Source organism: Stenella coeruleoalba, assembly GCF_951394435.1.
Source record: "Stenella coeruleoalba genome assembly, chromosome: 19".
NCBI lineage: Eukaryota > Metazoa > Chordata > Mammalia > Artiodactyla > Delphinidae > Stenella > Stenella coeruleoalba.
The window spans coordinates 10,175,808-10,198,149 of NC_137165.1; the positions used below are offsets into that span (position 1 = coordinate 10,175,808).

At 55.6% G+C, this 22,342-nt stretch overlaps 2 protein-coding genes across 5 annotated transcripts; both read right to left on the reverse strand.

The window, feature by feature from the left end:
* Positions 1–25: 25 nt before the first annotated feature.
* Positions 26–15,054, reverse strand: CAMTA2 (calmodulin binding transcription activator 2). Of its 4 annotated transcripts, none has more exons than XM_079905762.1 (22): positions 14,918–15,054; positions 13,530–13,624; positions 13,211–13,314; positions 12,764–12,831; positions 12,546–12,681; positions 11,875–11,946; positions 11,456–11,609; positions 10,978–11,112; positions 9,489–10,429; positions 8,642–8,768; positions 6,823–6,957; positions 5,079–5,194; positions 4,274–4,458; positions 3,893–3,971; positions 3,529–3,751; positions 3,069–3,370; positions 1,791–1,987; positions 1,354–1,537; positions 1,081–1,152; positions 592–779; positions 333–407; positions 26–233 (listed from the first exon to the last, which is right to left on the reverse strand). In XM_079905762.1, the coding sequence occupies exons 2-22, from the start codon at positions 13,558–13,560 to the stop codon at positions 170–172; spliced, it is 3,588 nt and encodes a 1,195-aa protein (XP_079761888.1). In that variant the 5' UTR covers positions 13,561–13,624; positions 14,918–15,054; the 3' UTR covers positions 26–169. The 4 variants fall into 4 exon arrangements, with proteins under 4 accessions (XP_079761888.1, XP_079761887.1, XP_079761889.1 ...); XM_079905761.1 differs by having other exon boundaries at positions 11,875–11,961; XM_079905763.1 differs by lacking the exon at positions 11,875–11,946.
* A 400-nt stretch (positions 15,055–15,454) lies between these two features.
* On the reverse strand, positions 15,455–22,250 carry INCA1 (inhibitor of CDK, cyclin A1 interacting protein 1). Its single transcript, XM_079906012.1, has 7 exons — positions 21,937–22,250; positions 20,230–20,317; positions 17,494–17,607; positions 17,218–17,257; positions 16,747–16,940; positions 16,101–16,266; positions 15,455–15,865 (listed from the first exon to the last, which is right to left on the reverse strand). Exons 2-7 carry the CDS (start codon positions 20,310–20,312, stop codon positions 15,719–15,721), a joined length of 744 nt encoding a protein of 247 aa, XP_079762138.1. The 5' UTR covers positions 20,313–20,317; positions 21,937–22,250; the 3' UTR covers positions 15,455–15,718.
* Positions 22,251–22,342: the final 92 nt, after the last annotated feature.

The window sequence follows — 22,342 nt, forward strand, 5'->3', positions numbered from 1 at the left end:
GAAAGGGAGTTCAGCACTTCGGAGGGGGAGGGGGTGGAGACCGAGGACGGGCTCCAAGAGAAGTGACGGGAAAGCTGCCGACAGGGGGCTCCCCCTCCCCCAGAGAGCCCTGTCCCTGTTAAGACTGCAAGAAGCGGCCCCCAGGGTGATGAGAAAGGCAGTGGAGAGGTCAGGTGGCCAGTCCGGGCTGGGGAAGCCCTTCCAGCTCCTGGTTCTGCTTCAATTCCCTCATCCTGCGGAGAAACAAGGAAGGAGTCAGAGGAGACCCGCAGATCGGGGAGGTCGGGTGGGGGAGGTGGCAGGCCCAAATCCAGTGAGGGAAAGGACAGCACCTGTGCCGGCAGCGCCGCAGGAATCTCATGATCTTCCGGGCTGCCTGGTCCTGCTTCTTGGTGAGAAAGGAGCCTCTGGTGGAAGAAAGAAAAGATGAGACCTCACAGGACACTCAGGCATCCTCTGCCCTCCGCCCCTTAGGGACCCTGGCAAGGAAAGGCAGGGGGGCAGGCTGATGAGTCGGGAGTCCACGGACAGTGGGCATGGACACAGTGGGTGGGCAGAGAGGGCCGAAGGGCCAGAGGGCTAACGCCATACTTGTTGCGGGCAGGCAGGGTGCCCGTGGGCCGGTGGGGAGGCCCGGGCCGGCGGCGGTAGGAACGGTAGTGCTGCTGGATGAGCACCGCCGCCCTGCGGCTCTGCTGAAACCGCTTCTGTTCATAGTAGCTTCGGAACTTGCTCTGGATCAGGATGGCCGCCTGGGTCATCTTCTTATAGAGTGCAAACTGCAGGAGTGGGGAGGAAGGGCAGGGGCTGAAATGGACAGAGACCCAAACCCCTGAGGGTCACCCCCAAGTTCAGTTGATGCAAGTCTATTTCTCTAATCCACACACTCATGGAAAGGCTGAATCATCACAGACAACCTCACACCCAGGTCTCACGCCTAATACCTTAAGTGCAATCCAGGTCAGCTTGTGGAGAGAGAAGGGGAGTTAGGGCTCCGGCAGCATTCTGGGTGCTCTGGGCTGGAATGGGTGTGTGTGGGTGTGGGTTGGTAGGTATGCTTTCAAGAGAGGACGGTCTCACCTGCTTGTACTTCCGGTAACAGCGCTGGATCACAGCTGCTGCTACCTCCTGCTGCTCCTTCAGCCGCCGGCCCTAAGGGGAGAGAAGGAGGTCTCAGCACTTAGCTGCCCACCTAACAGACGTGTGACCTAACCTTCCGACTTGCCTGGGGTCCCCGACCCTTCACCCCATCCCAGGCCTGGATGACTGTCGTCCCTCCCAAAGTCCTGGGAACCTGTAATCTCCCCACTCAAGATTGTGTAATTCATCCCCTGAAACACCCAGCCCCCTGACCTTGTACTTTCGGAAGGCTGTCTGGATGACTCGGGCTGCCTCGTACAGTTCCCGCTGCTCGTGATCCGATAGGGTCAGCAGGGCAAAATCACTCTCCATCTTGCCACTGGCGGACGCAGAGAGAAACTCTGCCCAGGAAGGTGCCGGAGGGATAGCCAGGCGACCCCGCTCAAAGGGCAGTTCGCTGCAGGGACAGGGAGAAGGGAGGCCATGGGGCATCTGCAGTCTCTCTTCTCCCACGTGGAGACTGCTGTGAAGGCACAGCCCCAGCAACAGAGCCTGCAGAGTGACTTCAGAACTCAGCAGCCAGTGCCAATCCCCTTTTCAAAGGCCCTGGGGCCTGAGCCAGGATGGAGCTCTGGCCATGAGGAAGTTTCCTCCCTCCCTCCCATGTTCCTCTGAAGAAGGATCTGGAGGCTTTGTCCTGAGCTGGTCACCTGGGAGGGGCTGAGCTGGGGAAATGGTCCACATTCTCCAGGTAGCTGGCCAACCAGGACATGGTCTCGCTGAGCCCCACGGCCCCTGTCCGCTCCCGCATTGGGGCTCCGGCCTCAGGCAGCCCGACAAAGTCCTCCCGTTTAATCCGCTCTGGTGTGGCTTCGATGATCTGCTTGGCCAGTGAGATCATGTCCACCTGGATGGAGGAGAAGCTGGGTGAGCCTTGAGGAGCCCTGACTACCAGCTGTTCCGGCCTGTTCCGGCCAAGGCCGTAGCGTCAGTCCACTTCCTATCTTGTTCCTCCTCTCAGCACCAGACGATGAGGCCTCAGGGACGGCTGTCCCTGCTAACCCTGTCTTTCTCCGCCAGTGTTCCAGATTCATTTACACTTCTTGAGGTCCCACTCAGGAGTACAGCCCTCTGTGTTGAGGCATGGGAAACATGGGCTAGGAAGGACATATACCACATGGGGATTCAGGAGCTGGGCAAATGAAGGGCTTACCCTTCCAGGCTGACTGCCCACTGTCCCACCCGGCCTGCCCCATGCCAGCTCCCACAGACCTGGCCATGCCCGCCACCCCATCCCACTCTCCAAGAATCAGCTCAGAGCCTGCCAATCACACGACACCTTATTGAATGGCTCCAGCCTTGCCTTTGCTCCAGGCCTGAAGCCTGCAGCACTTCCTGCTGGCCACACGTAAAGCAGCCTACCTTGTGGAGCTGTCTACATTTTTTGTACTCCAGTGCTACCCAGTTAATCCCTTAGCCTCTCTAAAGCAGATATGTCCCCAGTCCTAGCGGAGGAGTACGCTGCTGCACTTGAAGATCCACTCTCTCATGTGTTCATTCATTCCACAAGACTCTCTTAGCTCTTACCCTGTGCAAGCCTCCCACCACCCCGCCCCTTGCCCCAGGTCATTGCCAGATGCTTCCATCTTGCCAACCTCTCTGCTCCTCACTCCTCCCAACTTCCTGCCATTGCTCTCGTTCCCCAAGAACCTTGTCCCTTCGTGGATCAACAAGTAACCCCTACAACCCGGCTCTAACTGAAGATATTCCCCAGAATTTTTAACCCCCGATGCCTCATGACTTCTGAGTCACAAGCTCTGACAGGAGCTAAGCAGAGGATAAACTTGCCTGTCCCTAAATGAGAGTAAATGGCCCCTTCTTCCCAAACTGCAGCCAGACTGATTCTGTTTTATGGAATGGTCGGCATCACCCCACCCCGCGCCCCACTCTACTTCGAGCCCTCATAACTCCATCGGCATAAGCGGTACCGGGATCACGTCCACAGCTGGTGGGCTGTCAGTTTCCGCTGGAGCAGCCCTACCATCTGGGGCCGGTGGGAGAGGAGGCGGTGAGGGTGGGGGCCCTTTGGGGTTGGTGGCTTCATAGTCCATGAGGAGTAGGGGGGCCTCTGGGGCACCAGAGGAGAGCTGGCCTGGGACCATCTCCATAGTAATCTCAGAGGTTGGCAGAGGAGCAGGGGGAGGACTCCCATCCGGGGCACTAGAATAGGCTGATGTGACGGAGAAAGTGCCATCCGATAGCTCCGAAGGCGAGGAGACGCTGCTCAGACCTGCGAGGTGAGGGAAGGGGGTGAGGGCAGAAGGCGCCACCTGCCCCCTTGCTGCTCTTACCTCCCCATCCCCGCTGCCTCCTCTCGCACTCTGTCTCCCACCCTCTGGCTTTCCCCTGGCATGTCCTCCCACCCGCAGTCCCCTCTTAAACCCTCACCAGTGTCTGGGCTGGAGGAGGGCGGCGACAGGGCAAACGGGGGCTCAGCTGAAGCTTCCTGTCTCTGCAGTTCCTCAAGGCAGCGGGCGAGGCGCACGTGACCCCGGGAATGAGCCACGGACAGGGGCAGGCGGCCCAGAGAGTCGGGAATGCTCAGTGCCTGTCTGTTCCAACGGAAAAGGAGCACGGCAGCCTCCAGGTGGCCCAGGGCACAAGCCCACATCTGAGAAGAAGAGGGTGGAGGTGGAGGTGAGGCCTGGGGCCCGTCCTCACTCCTCCCCTGTATCCCTCAGAGGATCTTCCCTTTGAAGAACCGTTCCCATTTCCCATTGCCCACGTGCACTCAGGAACCCAGCATCCTCACCAGAGGAGTGCAAGAGAAATGGTCCACGTTGAGTGGGTCAACCTCTTGCTCTAAGTCCAAGCTTCCGGTCTCCACACTCCTGGAGGGTTTGGGAAAGGGACAACAGGGTCCAGTCAGGGAGAAAGGGCGCCCGGTAGGAACTTCAGAATCGAAGGGACTGGGAAGCACTAAGGTCAGTGGGATAAGCAGTCAAAGAGATTAATGAATGTAAGGAGGTCAAGAGGTCAGCGTTGCAAGTCAGGGGACATTAAAACTCCGCCAAGTGCAAACCCTCTTCCAGCCCCTCTTCCTTTCCACAGTGACCCCAGCTCCCACGGCAGGGCTCCAGTTCCTCCTCCGTCCCTGGGCACCCCCGCCCTGCACCCGCTGGCCCCGGCTCACCGCCACTGGCTCAGGGTCTCGATGAGGCGGGCGTAGCCCTGGGCAGCGGCCAGGTGCAGAAGGCTCATGCCCCGGAAGGGGCTTCCATGGGCTAGACGTTCAGGACCCCTCCAGGGGGAGCGTGGGATCATGCTCTCTACCAGGACTACCACCCGTGCCTCGAACCCAGGTCCCTGGCCTTCATCCTGTGGTGCACACACCCTTAGGTAGAGACGTGAGCATCCCCAGCCTGGGATGGCCTTAGCCACCCCACGCCTGTCCTCTCAGCTTCCAGTTCTGCCCTCTCCCCACACGTCCCAGTCTAGGTTCCCACCACTCGGATCTCTGATGGCCCATCAGTCCTCCCAGTTCAAGTTCCTGGGTGTCCCCCCCGCCCACAGGCAGCTTCCTCCAGGCCAGACCTCACACCCACTTGCCCATGTTGTGCCTTCACTCTGGCTCAGATCAGTGCCATATCCACAGATGACTTCCCCCACTCAGAACTCAGAGTCCTCTCCCAGCCTTCTTCCCTCCAAGACCTGGGACCCCCAGAGCACTGAGCCCCAACTCCCTGGATCCCCTCCTCCACCCTCTCCCTCACCTCCACCCTCCTTCAGGCCAGAAATAGTCTGAAGCCTGTCATGCCAAGAGGGTGCCCAGAATAGCCACTCTTGCCGCGGGGCGGGGGTGGGAGCAGGATGGCGTCAGGGACAGGGAGGAGGGCTGGCTGGGGCCGGAGAGCTAGGGGAGTCACACACTAGAGCCTATTTCTAAGGAAGACCCTCTCCCTGCTCCCTACCGTCGAGTGCCCTCCTCGTGGAGGTACCTGAATCGGAGGGGCATCAGGACCCCGGTAGGGGGCCTGGCCAGCTGCTGCAATCTCTGCCATCCGCTTCTCCATCTGCTCCAGTCGCTCCAGGATGGACATCCGGAACTGGTTGTCTGAGAGGGAGTGGACATGGGGGCTCAGTGGGCAGAGTCTAGGGGATGCCCTGGACACCAAAACTGGACCCTGTTCCAGAGTCTGGGTGGTGAAGACACAATCATATCCTTTCCTCCTCTCCAAACAACGGCCCTTTACCCACCCACCTTCTGAATACAGCCCCCCATGACCAGTCCTCAAACTAGGGGTCTTCATACTATCCATCGACCTAGGACCTGAATCCAGAACCAAGACTGTGTCCTTCAAGACACACAGACAGTAGGACTCCCCATAGGGAATCCAGCCCTAGCTGCACCAGATCTCTCTCACACACTGACACACACACACACACACACACACACACACACACACACACACACACGTACGTTCCCAGCCTTCTCCCAGGTGACAGTTCTGTCCCTTCTTGCTCCAGACACTACCTCTGTAGTCGGCTGGGGCTCAAGGCCTCCAGGGTCCCTCCTCTGTGTTAACCACTGCCCCAAAGAGCTCAGAGACTGTGATTTGAAAAGCACTGCCCCCTCCTCCTGGCCCCCCGCAGCTGTCCACAAAGAGGATGGCGGGGAGGGGAGGCGACAGAGATGGATGGTCACATCCATTCCTCCTCCTCCTCCCCCACCCCATGCACAAACGCACATGCACACGTCCCAAGCTATATCTGTTCCCTCCTGAGATCACACAAGGACAAGGAGGGGAGGCAGGAGGGGGTCAGAGCCATGGGGAAACAGAGAAACCGGTGCAGGCTGGGGATGTTCTGAGATGCCAGGACAGAAGGGCATGAAGGTAGAGGGGACAGTGGGGAGGAGGTGGAGAGGCATGAGCAGAGACTCAGGTGTGACAGGAGAGTGTGGAAAAGATAAACAAGGAAAGGAGAGAAAGCACAAAGGAGATCTGGGGGACGTACCAAACAGGCGATAAGGAAGAGGGGAAGTGAAGACAAGGGTCCTAGGAGAAATGGAAAGAAGAGGGAGGCAGGAGACCCACAGGAGAGATGGTAAAGCACAGATTAGATAGGGACAGGAGGAGACGGAGAAAAGCAAACCTTGAGAAAGAAGCAGATGTGGAGAGAAACAATTCTGAAAGCCACAGGAGGGATAACCAGTAAAAGGGACAAACACAGTTCTGAATTTAAACAAATGCACACACGTACACACATACATGTGTATGTATGTGCACTTCTGTATAAAAAAATATATTAAAGGTGCTGTATGTTACTGAGCAATGTTATAGTCAATTTTCATTTTCTACTTTGTGCTTTTCTGTAATTTCAAAATTTCCTATAATAAATGCCTATCTTTATAATTAGAGGAAAAATGGTAAGAAAGTGTAAATACGTGTTTAGGTACATATATGCACTCATGTGTGTCCCATGTATGTTGCTCTACACCCTGTCGCTGCCCCTCCCATCCTCTGAGATGCAGAGGACAGGACAAGCACTGGGACAAAGCTGGCTCCAAGATTTATAGGGAAGAGGAGATGAAGGAAGCTTGCTGCCTCATTCAGAAATGACCAATGAAGCAGGAGCTGGGAAGAGCAGTAAAGCAGGGGCAAGGCAGTGGCTGCCTGAGTCCTGAGGGGTCTAGGAGCATGACATGCTCAAAGGTGTGGGGTCAGAGGGCTGGGTACTCACCGTCCAGTGACAACCAGTCAAGCTGAGTACTAGGCAGTGACAGGAATCGGCGGGCTCGATACTCAAAGAGCACAGAAGCAGAAAGGGGTCCCTCCCGCCCTGCCACCTGCAAAGACACCAGCCCAACCTCATGGGCTGGGGAGGGCAAGGATCAGCGAGGGGGCTCTCTTTCCTGGGCTCTTTCTCTGACCCCCTGTGTCAGGGTCACAGGTGATCATTTCACATCTACCTCCCCTACTCCCCCTGCTGTGGGCCCCAGAGGCTCCTGGCTTCAGTGGCCTTGGCACTAACTGGGGAGGGATTCCCTTCATTTGAGAACTTAATACCTACTATAGGCCAGAGACCCCTTGGATTCTAGACTCTGTACTTAAGGATGTTGTTGTGCAGCACCAAGGTATAGAAGCAGAGGATCAAGAAACACCTATACTTATAAACAATTTGATGATGGTGAAATCTCTTGATTCCCCAAGATCAAGGTCCATAGGTCATAACCCTGTTACTAAGATGCGGGAAAGGAATTAGCTGCTCACCAACAGGGCCTAATAAGAGCTCTTTCCCAGGGTCTCAATGTCTATAGCCTTGAGAATGAAACCACCAGGCCCTGGCCCCAAGACCAGAAGCTGAGACTCCCAATTCCTAGCTTCTCTGGTCTCAGCCCCTCTCCTGCAATCCACCATTAAACAGGGCTGTTGAGACTGGGGGAGGACACACTCATAGACAGCAAAGCTGTCAACCTGTCACTCTAGTGGTCCTTAGGGTCCCACAGCAACATTGCTGAGTGCCGGGTAAGGGGCAAAGTTGGTGGCAAAAGGGCAGAGATGAGCCTTGGCAATGACATCTAGACCGGGGCTGTCCAAAAGAACTTTTCCTCAGTGATAGAAACATTCTGCATCTGCACTGTCCACACCAGCACATGTGGCCACTGAGCACCTAAAATATGGTTAGTGTGATGGAAGAAGTGAATTTTAGGGCTTCCCTGGTGGCACAGTGGTTAAAAATCTACCTACCAATGCAAGGGAAAGGTTCGAGCCCTGGCCTGGGAAGGGCATCCCACATGCCACGGAGCAACTAAGCCCGTGCGCCACAACTACCGAGCCTGAGCTCTACAGCCCGCAAGCCACAACTACTGAGCCCACGTGCCACAACTACTGAAGCCTGCGCACCTAGAGTCCGTGCTCCACAACGAGAGAAAGCCATGACAATGAGAAGCCCGCGCACCACAACGAAGAGTAGCCCCCTCTCACCGCAACTAGAGAAAGCCCGCGCACAGTAACGAAAACCCAACACAGCCAAAGGAAAAAAAAAATTAATTTAAAAAAAAAAAGAAGTGAATTTTAAATTTTATTTAATTTTAATTCATTTCAATAGGCACATGTGGCTAATGGCCACCATATTGGACAGCACAGGTCTAGAAGCCAATGTCCTTCAGTCCCAAGACTGGTTGGAGGAGACCAACATCTCTCCTTTCTCATTCTCCTAAGAACTCCCTGGATTGGAGCCAGAGGGCCTGGACAGACATTAGAGACTCCTTGGGTCAAATGCCTGACCTTATAGGAGGGGAGGCCAAGGACCTAAAAAAGGAACAGACTTACCCAAGGTCACCAGTCAGCTAAGAAGTAGATTTCTTAGACCAGAACTAGACCTTCTGACACCTAAGCTCAGAGTCATCTGCCTGCTGGTGGACCACAGGGCTCAGCCCCAGGACTGGATGAGGTCTTTCCACTCTCAGGAACAACCCAACACATTTGTTCCCAGGTCTTCCTGGAAGTCCTAACTGTCCTATCTTAGTCCCTTCCCCTACCATTCCCAGTCCCCATACCGGGACAGTAGCAGCGTAAGACACCAGGCTGGACAAGTGAGGCTGGCACTGCGATGTGATCGAAGACGCAGGAGTAATGCTCGGCGGCCTCTGTCCAAGGTCCTGTGATGAGCACCTTGACCCCACCCTGCAGACGGAAGTCAGAGAGCAGTGTGACTGGAGCTCTCTCTGTTGATTATCCCTTCACTCAGTCACTCATTCATTCATTCAGACCCTGAGAGAGAGGATCTACTGTCCTCTGTACACCCCTGGGTCTGGGGTGCAGGGATTGGACAGGACCCAGTAGAGTGAACTCAACCCACTGTCCCTTCTCCCCACACTCCTGTCCTCTACCTGAATCTGCCAGAAATGGGGAACTCATTGCCTCTCCCAAGGCTACCAACCCATTTGCAGATAGCTGTCACTGGAAGGAAGTCCTTTTCTCAGGCCCCCTCTGGACCCCCACTGTAGTTCCTGCTTTCCCTCCCTGGAGCAGCAAAAAGCAGAACTTCTCCACTGCTGAACACAGTCTTTCAGCTTCCCAAAGTCTGCAATCACATCCCAGTTGTATTTTCTCTTCCCCAGGCTGAGCTGTCCCAGTCCCTCCCCGGCCCCACCCCACTCCATGAAACAGTCACCAAGGAATGAAGTCCCCTGGGGCACTTGAGGGACTCACACAATCACAATTCACAGGTAGAAGGAGGAGGGAGGGAGAAAGGGTTAGTCAGAGGGCCTATGAAAACAGGAAGCGAGCTACACTCTATGAGGTTGGGAAGAGAACTAAGCAGCCGTGGGAACTGAGGGAAACTAGGTCACAGACCACAGGGTAAGAGGGATGCAGGAGGGAGGACAGAAGCCTGAGACTCACCTCAGGGTAGGACCACTCTGGGGAGAAGTCTGTGATGGTGCTAAGAGCAGGAGAGAGCTGGGGGGCTGGGGCAGGGCCACTCGGAGCTTCGTCACTGATGAGTTCTCCCATGAGCTCAGGGAATGATGAAAGACTGAAGGGCTCCAGTTCACTGGCCCCACCAGCTCCTCCAAACAAGGCCTCTCCTCTTCCTACTCTGCCTGATGGCTCCAAGGGGGCAGGTGAGGGTGTGGGTGAAGAAGGGGGTGAAGGTACAGGTGGGGCAGCCCCCTGGGCCTTGCGCTCCTCCCCACTGTCATCATCTTGAATGAAGAAGCAGTTTCCTCTTCTCCCGCCTGCTCTGGGCTGTGGAGCGGGACCCCGAGCAGCTGCCTGGGGCTCCAGGGCAGCAGCGGGCTCTAGGGCAGGACAAGGGGTATGGGCAGCCTCTGTCTCAGGAAAGTCTGGGCTTACCCCCTGCCCTCCTCCATACGTCTGGCCCCTCTGTGGGCTGTTGAGAAAACGATCCGGGTCAAAGGCAGGGCTGGGAGGAGCTGGCGGGGCAGAGGGCTCAGAGCCTACGACTACAGCCAAGCTCATGGAAGGCCTAGGATCGGCCTGGGAAGCCAAGTGCCTGGTGGGCGTCAAGCCCCCAGTTCGCTGCTCCAGTCCCGTCAGGAGGAGGATAGCGGTGCCTCCTGTCGAAGAACCCCCTCGGGAGGTGGGAGGGCTAGGTCTGATCTCTAGGGGTTCCGCAAAGCCGGAAGAAGAGGAGGAAGAGGAAGAAGAAGATGGGGAGGTATGTGCCTTGGGGAGCTCTGAGGGAAGTGGGGCTATCAGTGGAGGGGGTTCAGGGGGATGGGGATGGGGGACAGAGGTCAGGGTTAAAGCTCGGGGCTCCACTTTGGGAGAGATGATGCGGTGTTTCGTGCTGCTGCATTTGTGGGTAAGGCTCCCAGAACCTGCAGTGGAAGGGGTGGTGGGGAGAGAAGGGATACGACACATCTTTCTCCAGCCTTCCCTTACTGGAAAGCTTTCATGCATTTCCTGAGATGTCACTAAATACCAGAGGTGTCATACTGATTATGGCCACTGGGAGGCGGCAGAAATATTTCTCCTCCCCCTCCCTCCCCCTGGAGGAGCACTGCAGGAGAGGATAGAGGGCTTGGCGGAATAGCTGAGAGAAATAGGTAAAGGCATAGAAAAAGGACAAAAGAACAGAACCAAGTGGGTACCAACTAAGAATAAAGCTGAGCCTGTGTGTAAGTGGTAGTGCTGGGGTGGCCAGGAGCAGCTTTATGAAGAAAGCAAATAGAGAGCCTGGGCTGCCAGGAATCAAGCAAAAAGAACTGGGCAGTGTGCAGATGGGAAGGCCTCTGCTCATCTGGCCCATCTTTCTGGAACATGCAAAAGACATGCAAATAAGCATGCAAATCCCAGCTATCCCCGTGGTGTGAGTAAGGGCAGCACACTAGGAGGGAGGAGGGTTCCAAGGTCAGGGGTCACTAACCAAGGCCTCCACTGCAGAGACAGGCGTGAGTTCGGGGTGCAGGCTTGGTCGGGTGGGTGTCCAGGATCTGCTGCACCAGCTGCTCTACAGAGAACTCCTCTGTCCCGTTCCCACAGCTCCACTTGATGCCATGAACTAGAGGAGAGTTGGCAGGAAGTGCTATGGGACCCCCATAAAATAGTCACCAGGGAATCCTGATGGCTCTTCCAAGCACCTGAGATGCTCTAAGACTTCTGGCCAGGTGAACAGAGGCCAGCAGCCTCAAGACAGCTCCCATAGCTCACAGCTGCCCTCCATATTCCAACACCTTAGATCACACCAGGGACCCTGGTACCCACCCACCCACCCAGGAAAGACCCCTCCTGGCTTGGGGGGAAATGGTCACCCCACAGACTCCTGAGTATAGAACCCTGGCCCCTTTGGGAGCTCCCTATGTCCACTTTCCCCATTGAGAGCTGTCCTAGCCCTGCTGCCTTACACATGGGCTTCAGCTGTCCCAACAGCTCCTCCCGGGACCACTTGAGCCACTCTCGACGGTCGCTGCTGATGGAACAAAAGATGGGGCTGCAGCCCTTTCCACAATCCTCCAGGGCTGGGACGTTCAGGTAGTGCACAAGGACGATGTCAGGGTTCTGAGAGCACAAGGGTACATGCAGAGTGCTATGGGGGGGGGTCCTGCCGCCCAGGGGTTCAGCCTCCTAGTCCTCACTTTCTTCACAGGCACCCCCAACCTCACCCCCCAAGTTCTGGCTCTCTCCATCCCCAAACCCCTTTCTCTTCTTCCCAGTCTCCTTTTCCCACTCAGAACCTAGTCATCCTTCCACTGCATTCTTGCAGGCCCCCACCTCCCTCAAAGAGCCAGGCAGACTCTGTCTCCCTGAGCTCTTCCATCCTCACCTGGAGCAGCCAGTAGCAGCGCCGATGGAATGTGGGGACGATGGAAGAGTGAACGTAGCAGCCATAGAGACACTGCCAGGAGACAGGCTGGGGTGGGGGGAGGGCTAGTCTGCTCCCCAACTCTTCCTCTGTTCAGTCCCTTTGCAGGAATCCCAATCTTTCCACCAGTTCCTCTTTCACCCTCACCCACCCCCACCTATTCCCCACACCTTTCAAATCCCAGTACCCCAAGTCACCCCAGGACGGAGAGGAGGGAACAGTGGGGCCAGGGCCTTACAACAAGGACCAGATTTGCCATATGGGACCATCCAAAAATCAGAGGGCATGGCAACAACGCATCCAAGATGAGGAGCAATGATTTGAGGGAAGTGAAACCTGTGCTTAGAGGGTCAGTACTCGGACCCCTGCGGGAAATGCAAGAGAAGTAAGGGGATTGGGCATCTGTGTCCTCCAGAGGGAGGTGTGGCCTAAGTCCTGGAGAATTGGGTCACGGAGGGAAATGGGAAGCAGAGAGTAGGCTAAGCAACCACCTAGCGGATCCAAAGTGAGTGAGAAGGGAAGAGTGACTGGGAGGGTGGTAGACAGAGAATGTCACCAAGCCCTGGCAGGGCTGGAACCCAGCTAGCGGGGAGAAGGAGGACCAGGGCAGGTGAGCTGGAGGCCTCGCTTACCTCCATGCCCTGGACCTTCAGCTTCATGTGGTCCTCTCGGGTGGTCTTCCCGTCCTTCCGCTTCTTCCAGAGGTAACCATCCTTCCGGTATTTCACCTTCTTGCGGTTGTAGAGGATAATAGAGCCATTCTGAGGCCTGAGAAGGGAAGGATTGGCCTCGAGTTCTGTGTACAGAACCCAGGATCCCTGCCACTCCCCACCTTCACAAAAGTTCTCACCTTGTCTTGGGTGCACAGGATAGCCACTCATCATGCTTCTCGAAGGTGATCAAGTAGGATGCAATCTCCTGCAGGAGAAGAGGCACTCAGGTGGGTGTCCCCTTTCCAAAGTCTCAGGCTGGCCTCTTGGTCTTTCCCATCTATACCTCGGGGATAACAACAGCGTCTGCTCTACAGCGTCCTTGGAGGACTGAATGAGATAATGCAGGACAAGTACTGAGCACAGTGCTTGGTTTGTAGGAAATACTTTGTAAGTGGTAGATAGTATCTTTACACAGGTGGATATGCCAAGGAGAAGCGAGCTACTACAAGATGCAGGGCTTTATACCTCTCCTATGATCCTCAAAGAGCCTAGAGAATGTCGACAGGCACAGCAAGACCCCCATTCACACTCCTCCAGCCCACCAGGCCTTGCTACGCCCTAATCCCCCAGGCTCCCTAGAAAACCTCATTTGTATTCCACCGGAGCCGCTCTGGAGGCAGCAGCGCACAGCGAGGAAGACACTCCAGCAGCTTCTTGGGTAGAAAGATCTTCAGGTGGTGGCTGTTCTCTAGAGAGGATGAGAAGGGAGGACTTAGGGCGCTGCTCCTGATATCCCTGTGATAATCCAGGGGAAAAGGGCCAAATCCAGAGCATGGGGCGGGGCGGGGTGGGAGGGTGGGATGAAATGATGACAAGGAGAGCAGGGATCCAAGAATTAGGTCACCACCACTTGGGGAGAAAAAAAGGCTGTGCCCAAACTGGGAACCTGGATTGTGAACTCACCAGCAACCTCGGTGGTGTCCTTGGTATTCATGGTGAGGGCTCCAGGGGGCAAGGTCACCCCCGGCCTGAGGGGCCGGGGGGAGGGGGAGTCTGTGCTGGGAAGGGAGAGAACAAGGTCATGGCAGAAGCCTCCACACTATCCAGGATGAGGAGGATGAGGTAGGAGACCAGGTACAGAACTGGGTCGTGATATCTAAGAAAGATGAGGAAGCGAGAGGAAGGGGCTGGACTATGATGTCAGAGTACAGCCAGGGAATGGAGGAGAGGGCAAACCCAGACATGGTGCCAGGAACCAACACGAGCGGGAGACACAACAGAACAGAGTAATCAGGAAGAGACCGGCAGGGTGGGGGAGGGGAGAAGGCCGGCGGGGCTGGCGTTGGGCTCTTGCGGGTCTGGGGCTACGGTGAGGTCAGGTCCTGGGGTTGGGACTCAGAGCATCCGGTTCTTGGAGGATGCTTTGGCAAATGAGAGCCTGGATGCTGGGGGGAGGGCAGGAGATCTAAGTCCGGGTGGAGAGCTAGGCCTTAGAAGACACACCCTGAGTTACTTCTCTATTTGATTTTTTCGAAGGTGAAGGGCAGATCTGACAACTGATCTTAACCTACACCCTTCCCTCCAGATTGGTCAGGGCCTGGTAGAATGTGGGCTAGACACCAGGACCCAGCTACCCACCCTCAGGACAACCCATCCTCCATTCTGAGGCTGACCGCCCTGTGCACCCCGCCGCACCTCTCTCCCCAAAGCCTCTGCCTCCCTCGGCCTCCAGGCCTACTCTAGCCCATCTACCACTCTGGCTCCAGCCTGAGCCCCCACCCTCCGGGGGAACAGATGGAGGCTGGAGGATGCTCTCAGCGCGAGCTCCACCAGGTGTCCGGGGATGGGGAGGAGGAAGAGGCCCGTCCGAGCTCGGCTGTGAGCACTGGAGCCTGGGCTGTGGTAAGGACTCCGCCCTAGGGCGCAGGTGCGCAGTCCTGGATGGGGAGCCGGTCAGGGTGCGAAGCGGGCCCGGGGGCGGCCCCCCCACGGCGGGGCGGTGGTCCCCGGAGACGCTTCGAGGTGGGAGGGTCCCGCCTCCCTCCCGCACGGAGGGATGTCCTGCAGGAGATGCGGAGCAAAGTCCGCGGACGCGCGGCGGGCAAGGGACAGTGCGGGTGCCGGGGTGCGGGGGTCCCCGGGACGCTCCTGCCCGGCAGGTCCGCCGTGGGGCCCTGCGCCGAGCTGCGCCGAGCTGCGCCCCCTGGCGCGGGGAAGGAGGACGGAAGCGGGGAGTGGGGGCGAACCGGGAGAGAGCCGGTGGTCCCCGGCGCGGCGCGCAACGTCCGGGCCGGTGGAGCTGCGCCCCCTGGCGCGGGGCGGAGAGGCGGGCGAGAGGCCCCGGCTCTTACCTCCCGGGGTCCCGCGGGTGACGGCGGCAGCGGCCATTCTACCCCACACCGACCCCCCCCAGCGCCGGCTGACAGCGGCGTCCGACGTCACTGCGCACGGGGCGGGGCCTCCCAATTAAGGGGATGGGGGTCGGGACGAGAACCTGGGGTCAGCACACGTGGGGCTCTGGGTGGGGCGCTGGCTGGAGGGACTCGTCTTCCAGGGCCCCGAGCCAGGCGGAGGGACGGACTGCCGGGAAGTCCCGGAAGGGGCAGCAGCGCTGAGGGGCAGGATGCGGGGTCCCGGAGGCGGAAGCTGGGCCGATCGACGTGACCTCGGCCGGGGGAGTGGGGCGCGGGCGGCCGACAGCGCTGGGCGGGGGACTCTGGAGCCGGCAGGACTTTTTTCGGGCACAGCTCCTTGAATTTGGGGGACACAGCCCGACTTCATTTTAGCGGGGTCCTCACGAAGGTGAAAGGAGCCCTCCCGCCCCACGAGCCTCTCCATCACTACTTCGCGGAGAGAAAGACAACTCCAGGCTCAACATGCTTGCTTTTTAATAACAGAACAAAAAGAGAACACAGTGGCAGGGAGCCGGCCTGCGGGACGACAGGCCTTGGGGAGCTCCTGTGAGACGGGCGGGTAGAGATGGGAGGCCAAGGGAGCCCCGTTCGTGCCTAGTTCAGAGGATGGGAGAGGAAAGTGAGAAAGGTCAGGGAAAGGGGGAATGCCTTGATGTCAGAAATGCTGGAGATTCCAGCGCCCAGAACTAGTCGTGGGTCCTGGAGCACGCTAGCATCTTGGGTGTGGGCGGTTTCTCCTTACTCCTCAGACTGCCACTCCACCCCCCAGGGATTGTAAAGGGGGTCCCTACTGGCTGTGGCCGTGCTGAAGGAGCCCAGAGAGCTCGGCCGTCCGGAGAGACAAGACCCCTCCTGGCCCAGGGGACTCCAGGGAGACCAAAGCAGCTGTAAGGATGAGAAATTGAAGGGAAAAAAAGGAAGAATCAGAAAATAGGTCTCTCTCCAGATTTCCTAGTCCCCAAACCCAGGCACTCCCAAGTCTCTGGCTCTCGTCTACTTTATTTTTGTTCCTCTCAAATCCAGCTATCCAACGTGCCTCTTGGCTCCCGCTGTCTCTCCATGCAAGACCAGGCATCTGCATCACCCTCCACCGCCCCACCAAGTTCCTGTTCAACCATACCTGGGCCCTGCCAGGAGCGAGGAAGTGCTCCTCTTCCCGTGGAGAGTTTGCCCTCTCCTCTTCCAGACCAGGGTGTTCGGTGGAGTTGGGGAGTCCACAGCCGTCGTCGTCAAGCACCAGGGGCTCAGACGGAGCCCTAGAGCTGCCCCACTGGGCCTTCTTCAGTCTGTGGAGACTTCAGACTTAGGAAAGAGGTGCCTGGAGGCCAGGCTTCCTGTCTCTCCATTCTTCACCTTCCTGCCCTGAAATACTTCCTGCTGGGACCCAGGAGTGTTGTCATCTGACTTCCAACTCTCCACTCCCAACTTTCTGCTCCCCTCAGACTGAAGTATTTTCAGTTCAGGAGCTCAAGAGGTGACCTCTAGCTCTGCACTATCGTCCAGTTGTATGGAGTGCTTTCCTGTCTTCAGTGGCCTGGTTTCCACTCCTTTCAGCTCATGTGGCTCATCCCCCATCCCTTAGTTCCCTCCTCCTTCCCATATTATAGAAATTTTGCTTCGATCTCACCAAGACCGTGGCACAAACAACCTCCACAAAATTCCCAAACAACCTCCAATTCCTTCAAAGCTCTCCACCTCTTCTTTAGTTCAAACCGTCCTGTCCCCATACCCTGTTTGGCTCCCAGAGCCCAAATGTCTCTCCTTACTCATTGATGATTCTGTGTCGCCTCCTTAGATCCTCCAGGTGATAAGTGACAGCCCTTACCCGGGCTGGGATGCCCCCAGATCCTTGCTGCATTCCCGCCAAATATGTCCTCCTTCTCTTTCTTCTGCAGAGCACCTCAGGGGGTGGGAGCCCCTTAGCGGGGTACAGGCCAGGCTGGGAGCAACCAGTGGCTCTCTGTGCCAGAGAATGGAGAAAAGGAGCTAGAAGGCAGAACTGAGTCTTTCAGCGGAGCTGGGACTGAAATAGGGAGTCAGGGGTCTTGGGAAGCCCAGATCACAAAAACATAGCTGTGATCTGGAAAACCTGATGACTGATTCATAGGAAGGAGGGCCTGGTCAGTGCACTGGCTGGGGGACACCAGAGGGAAGGGGTAATAAGGAGACCTGGGGCTAGGATAGCAGTGGGTGCAACTTTAACCGAGAGGTGTCAAAGGGCAGAAAGTTTGTCATACCAGCAGGGGTGGGATGTACTGTTCCTCCATCCAGGTGGGGCTGTGAAGCACAAAAAGGGGGCTAAGTACAGAGAGAACACCCCCATCCATACTGTTTCTCTAACAACCTCTCCCAACCACCTATTTGGCATTAGGAGCTAAAATGTCCATCAGCTGGTGGGGCAATTATCCCCAGATTAAAGCTTATTGCTACCATAAGGCTTTATGGTAGTTTAAAATTGTAGAGCTTCCCCTCCCTACCTCCAGTTAATCCCCATTTTCTCCATTTCTACCCACCTGGGCCTTTGACTAAGGTTCTCCCAGAAGGTGTCTCCATAGCGCTGGGGCGTCAGTCTGAGGCTCTGGGAAGGCAAGCTGGGTGGTGGAGATCGGCTGACCACCCTGGAACACCTGAGGTGAGGACAAGGTAGGCTCAGGTCTGGCTCTTCCCTTACAGCATCTACTCACTCCAGGAATTTAGGAGTCTTATCTTACTACGGGACCATACAGCTGCCCAGGCTCCCTCAGGCCTTGTCCTCCCTTATCCATTTTAGCTGAGGAAGGTGGTGAGGCCTTTGATTTGAAAGGAGATTGGAGCTGGAGTGAGCATGGAGATTAGCAACTGTTTGAGCTTCAGATCTCACTGAATCTCAAATAAGTACACCTCACAACCAGGGAACATCATATTGAGCAAGCAGGGCTGTCAAAGACGAAGGCCCCGACTACATAAGTGATGCGACAGGTTCCTTTTAGTCAATGCAAGTATCCAGGAGAGCAGGGCCTCTGTTCACCCGTGCTTTATCTCCCCATCTCAGAAATACTAATATCCTTTAGGTAGGGAGGGGTGTGCAAAGCTGTTTGAGAACAGTTCTCATCACTCCTAAAGCCCCCAGACTGACTGATGTCTGCTCTCCTGCTCTCTAGAAGAGTGTCCTAGGGCTTCGTCCTCGGCACTTTATCTTCTTTATCTCCATTCCTCCTTAGGTGATCTCACCCAGGCCATGACTTTATTTATTATCTTTTTTTTTTTCGGTACGCGGGCCTCTCTCTGTTGTGGCCTCTCCCGTTGCGGAGCACAGGCTCCGGACGCGCAGGCTCAGCGGCCATGGCTCACGGGCCCAGCCACGCCGCGGCATGTGGGATCTTCCCGGACAGGGGCATGAACCCGCATCCCCTGCATCGGCAGGCGGACTCTCAACCACTGCGCCACCAGGGAAGCCCTATTATCATCTTTTTTAATTGAAGTATAATTGATTTACAATGCTGTGCCAATCTCTGCTGCACAGCAAAGTGACTCAGTTATACACATTCTCTTTTTTAAATATTCTTTTCCATTATGGTTTATCACAGGATATTGAATATAGTTCTCTGTGCTACACAGTAGGACCTTGTTGTTTCAGGCCATGATTTTAAACCACCAATGTGCTGACGACTCCCAAATCTGCATTTCTTGCTCTGGCTCCTCCCCTAGACTCCAGACTTGCAGGTTCAACTGTCCACTCAACATCTCCTCCCTAGCCTTCCCCATCTCGCTGAAAAGCACCCCAAATGCCCAGTTGCTAGAGCCAAAAATCTGGTATGCCTTACTTCCCTCACCTCCGATATCCAATCTATCAGCAAGTTCTGTGAGTTCTACATCTAAAATACACTAAAAAAAAAGAAAAAAATCCTTTTTTCTTTTGGCTGCTCCACACGGCTTGTGGGATCTCAGTTCCCCAACCAGGGATCAAACCCAGGCCCTTGGCAGTGAAAGCACGGAGTCCTAACCACTGGACTGCCCAGGAATTCCCCCATAAAATACACTTAAATTTGACTACTCCTCACTATTTCCATTCCCACCATCATATTCCAGCTTATCTTCCCCTCTCTGGACTACAGAGATAGCCTCCTCCTCCATTCCCTGCTTCCATCTGAATCCCTCAATAATCTATTCTGCACAGAATAATCTTTTCTTTTAAATTTATTTATATTGGCTGCACAAGATCTTAGTTGCAGCATGTGGGATCTTTAGTTGCGGCATGCATGCAGCATCTAGTTCCCCCACCAGGGATCGAAACCGGGCCCCCTGCATTGGGAGCACGGAGTCTTACCCACTGCAGCACCAGGAAAGTCCCAAGAATAATCTTTTAAAAATGCTTATGTGAAATGATATATGGTTTAAGATTTGCTTCAATATAGTCTGAGTAGCAGGAGGCTGAATGGGTGTATCAATAAAAAGATTATCTATGTAATGATACTTACTGCACCTGACTAAAAAGCATACTACAGGTTCATGATTACTATTTTCTCTACTTCTGCAGTTGTTTGAAATTTTCCATAATAAAAAAGTTGAAGAAAATAAAAGGTCTGCTTATGTCATTTCCTTACTTAGAACCTTTCTACTGTCCTTAGAATAAAATTCAAACTCTTTTCAATGGCCTATAAGATCCTATAGATCCTATATGATCTGGCCTCTGCCTGTCTGACTTTACTCCACTTTTCCCTTAATCACTAAGTTTCAGTTACGCTAACCTGTTTCCTGGTCCTAGAAGACAGCAAGCTAATTTCTTTCTTGGGCTTTTTTTTTTAAACCTACTATTCCTACTTTTGCTTCCTGGTTCTTATCAGACTGGCTCCTTCTCATTTTTCAGATCTCAATTCAAACTCACTTCCTCCTCCTCTTCCACAATCACCCTATATAAACTTGTGTCTCCAAGACAGTCTGTTTTACATTATGTTGTACGTCTATTTTATTTTCTTCGTGTACTTATTACTATTTGAAATTATATTTATTTGTATGCACTTTCTATCTCCTCCCCCTAGAAGGTAAGCTCTATGAGCAGGACCCCTATGTTCTAATTGCTGAATTCTCAATGACTAATATACAGTGCCCAGAACATTGTAGTGTTCAAAAGCAATTTGCCGAATAAATTAATAAATCACCAATCCCCTGAGACCAGGCACTGAGCTTCTTGTTCCTTATTTCCTACTCCTCTTAGGGAAGAACCCAGGCATGCAATCTTCCCTCCTCCCCACTGTGTGGAGAGGACTCACTTGACAAACGGGATAAGGTTTTCTCCATCCTCCTGCGCTTGCATGACTGGACTGGGCTGGGTGGCTGGACTGAGTCTCCTCATTGGTGCTGGGGGGATAATGGAAAATGAATCATTCACTCATGTAATGGCTGTAGGAATGAACCTGTAGCAGGTCTAGAGATTGGAAAGAAGATGTATGGGGCCAGAAAAGAAGAAAGAGAGCTGAAAAGGTATTTCAAGTACCGAACATTTCTATTAGCTGAACATACAATTTCAAGATGGCAGACACAGGAAATGTGGATGTGGTAAAAGAGAAAAGAGAAAAATAAATGTTGTGAAGCCAAACATACAGAGTAAGTGAAATTTACAAATGGCAGTGGAGTGAATTAACTGGCAACATGGGATAATGAAACGAAAAAGGGTGACGGGTGGACTAGATAGGGCAGAGGCATTTGGGGATAGTTGGTACAGAACTGGTGGCTGGGGTCAGAGAATTCAGGGTTGGTAAATAAACCAGGTATGAGGGGTTAATAAAAGGTAAGTGTGGGGCTTCCCTGGTGGCGCAGTGGTTGAGAGTCCGCCTGCCGATGCAGGGGACGCGGGTTCGTGCCCCGGTCCGGGAAGGTCTCACGTACCGCGGAGCGGCTGGGCCCGTGGGCCATGGCCGCTGGGCCTGCGCGTCCGGAGCCTGTGCTCCGCAACGGGAGAGGCCACGACAGTGAGAGGCCCGCGTACCGCAAAAAAAAAAAAAAAAAAAAGGTAAGTGTGGACAGAGTGGTCAGTTGGTGACAAGGAAGGAGGAGGCAGTGGGGAATGTCTACAGGTGAAGAAGGTGAGCAGAGAGGTCAGTTATACAGAGCCAGAATTCGGGACAGCCAAAGGTGACCTGACAGCCAGTGGGGGGTTGGCAGAAAAGGCAGGTAAGAATGTTAGATGAGTTAGAAGAGTGACTGTAGGCAGCATAAATGTCAGAAAATTGGAAACTGTTGCAGGTGAATAAGTATTTATCCAAAGGCAACTAAGGATGGGCTGAGAAAGGAGTTAGGCGAAGTGAAGAATGGAGAGAGAAGTATTTAGAGCTGAGGTGGCAAATGCCGTAGTTAAAATCTGGCTGAAAGGGCAGATGGGGTCTACATTGGATGTCTTGGGCCAGAGCAGGGGAAGCTGGACTAGAGGGCAGGTGGAAGCTGAGGCGCATTCAGACCTCAGGTCATTGGGTCTAGGTGGGTGACCCAGATCTATGAGGAGAATGGGCCTAAGGAAGCTAGACAGAGGACTGGACAGTTGGCCCGGGGGCAGCCAAGGCTGTGAGGGCAACCTGAGCCTGACGAGGCAGCTGAGGACCTGAGGGGTCCGGCTGGTCTGAGGAGTTGGCCAGAGCCTGGGGGTCTTGGGGGGGTGGGTCCCTGCCTGGAGGGAAGGCCAGGCCTTAGCGGGCTCAGGGGACCCTTGGTAGGTAGACTGGGGCGTGGGGAACAGCTAAGCCCGAAGGCACAATTGGGGGCCTGAGGAGTCGATGTGGCCCCCAGGTGGTGCGCCCGCGCCTGAAGGACTGCCTGAGGACCATGGGGGGCCAGGCTGGGTAGGCAGGGGTGGCCTGGGCCTGAGAAGGCACCCAAGTCTGAGGGGACGACCCGGGCCTGCGGGGTCTGTCGAACGTGAGAGCCAGGCAAGGACCCAGCGCCCGGGTGGCCGTGCCGCCGCCGACTACATTTGGCCACGGTACCTGAGGCAGCTGCGCGGCCAGTTCTAGAACTCTACGCCGGGCCCTGAGGAGGAGCGAGGCAGCGTCGGGAGCCGAGGGCGGAGCCGGCCGGCACCGCGCGCCTGGGGCGGGGCCTGCGCCGAGCCACCTCCTGGGCGGGGCCCTGCGCGCGGGTCCGCCCCCTAAGCGCGCCTCCGACGGCGGCGACGTGCGCGGGTCCGGGGCCTGGGTCTCCTACCGGGGTCGGCCTCAACTCTTCCCGGCTTTCTGGGCGCTGGTCACCCTCCCGAGTGCCTGCGTCCTGCTCGCCCTCCCGTGTCCGCAGCTCGGTTACCCCGTCTCCGCCCGGTGGGCCCCGCAGTTCTGGGGACATTGCCCCTTTAACAGCTGTCCGGGTCGCTGCCTAGCCCTTCTCGGGACGGCGCGC

Bases quoted from the DNA above. Each gene is read 5' to 3' on its own strand.
- CAMTA2 (XM_079905761.1), bottom strand. From the start codon at position 13,560: ATGAATACCAAGGACACCACCGAGGTTGCTG. The intron at 12,682-12,763 runs GTGAGAACTTTT...TTCCCTTCTCAG, and splicing joins TCCTGTGCACCCAAGACAAG to GCCTCAGAATGGCTCTATTA. The intron at 10,430-10,977 runs GTTAGTGACCCC...CTTCCACTGCAG, and splicing joins TCTCTGCAGTGGAGGCCTTG to GTTCTGGGAGCCTTACCCAC.
- INCA1 (XM_079906012.1), bottom strand. From the start codon at position 20,312: ATGAGGAGACTCAGTCCAGCCACCCAGCCCAGTCCAGTCATGCAAGCG. The intron at 17,608-20,229 runs GTGAGTCCTCTC...TCCTCACCTCAG, and splicing joins AACCTTATCCCGTTTGTCAA to GTGTTCCAGGGTGGTCAGCC. The intron at 15,866-16,100 runs GTATGGTTGAAC...TCATCCTTACAG, and splicing joins TCGCTCCTGGCAGGGCCCAG to CTGCTTTGGTCTCCCTGGAG.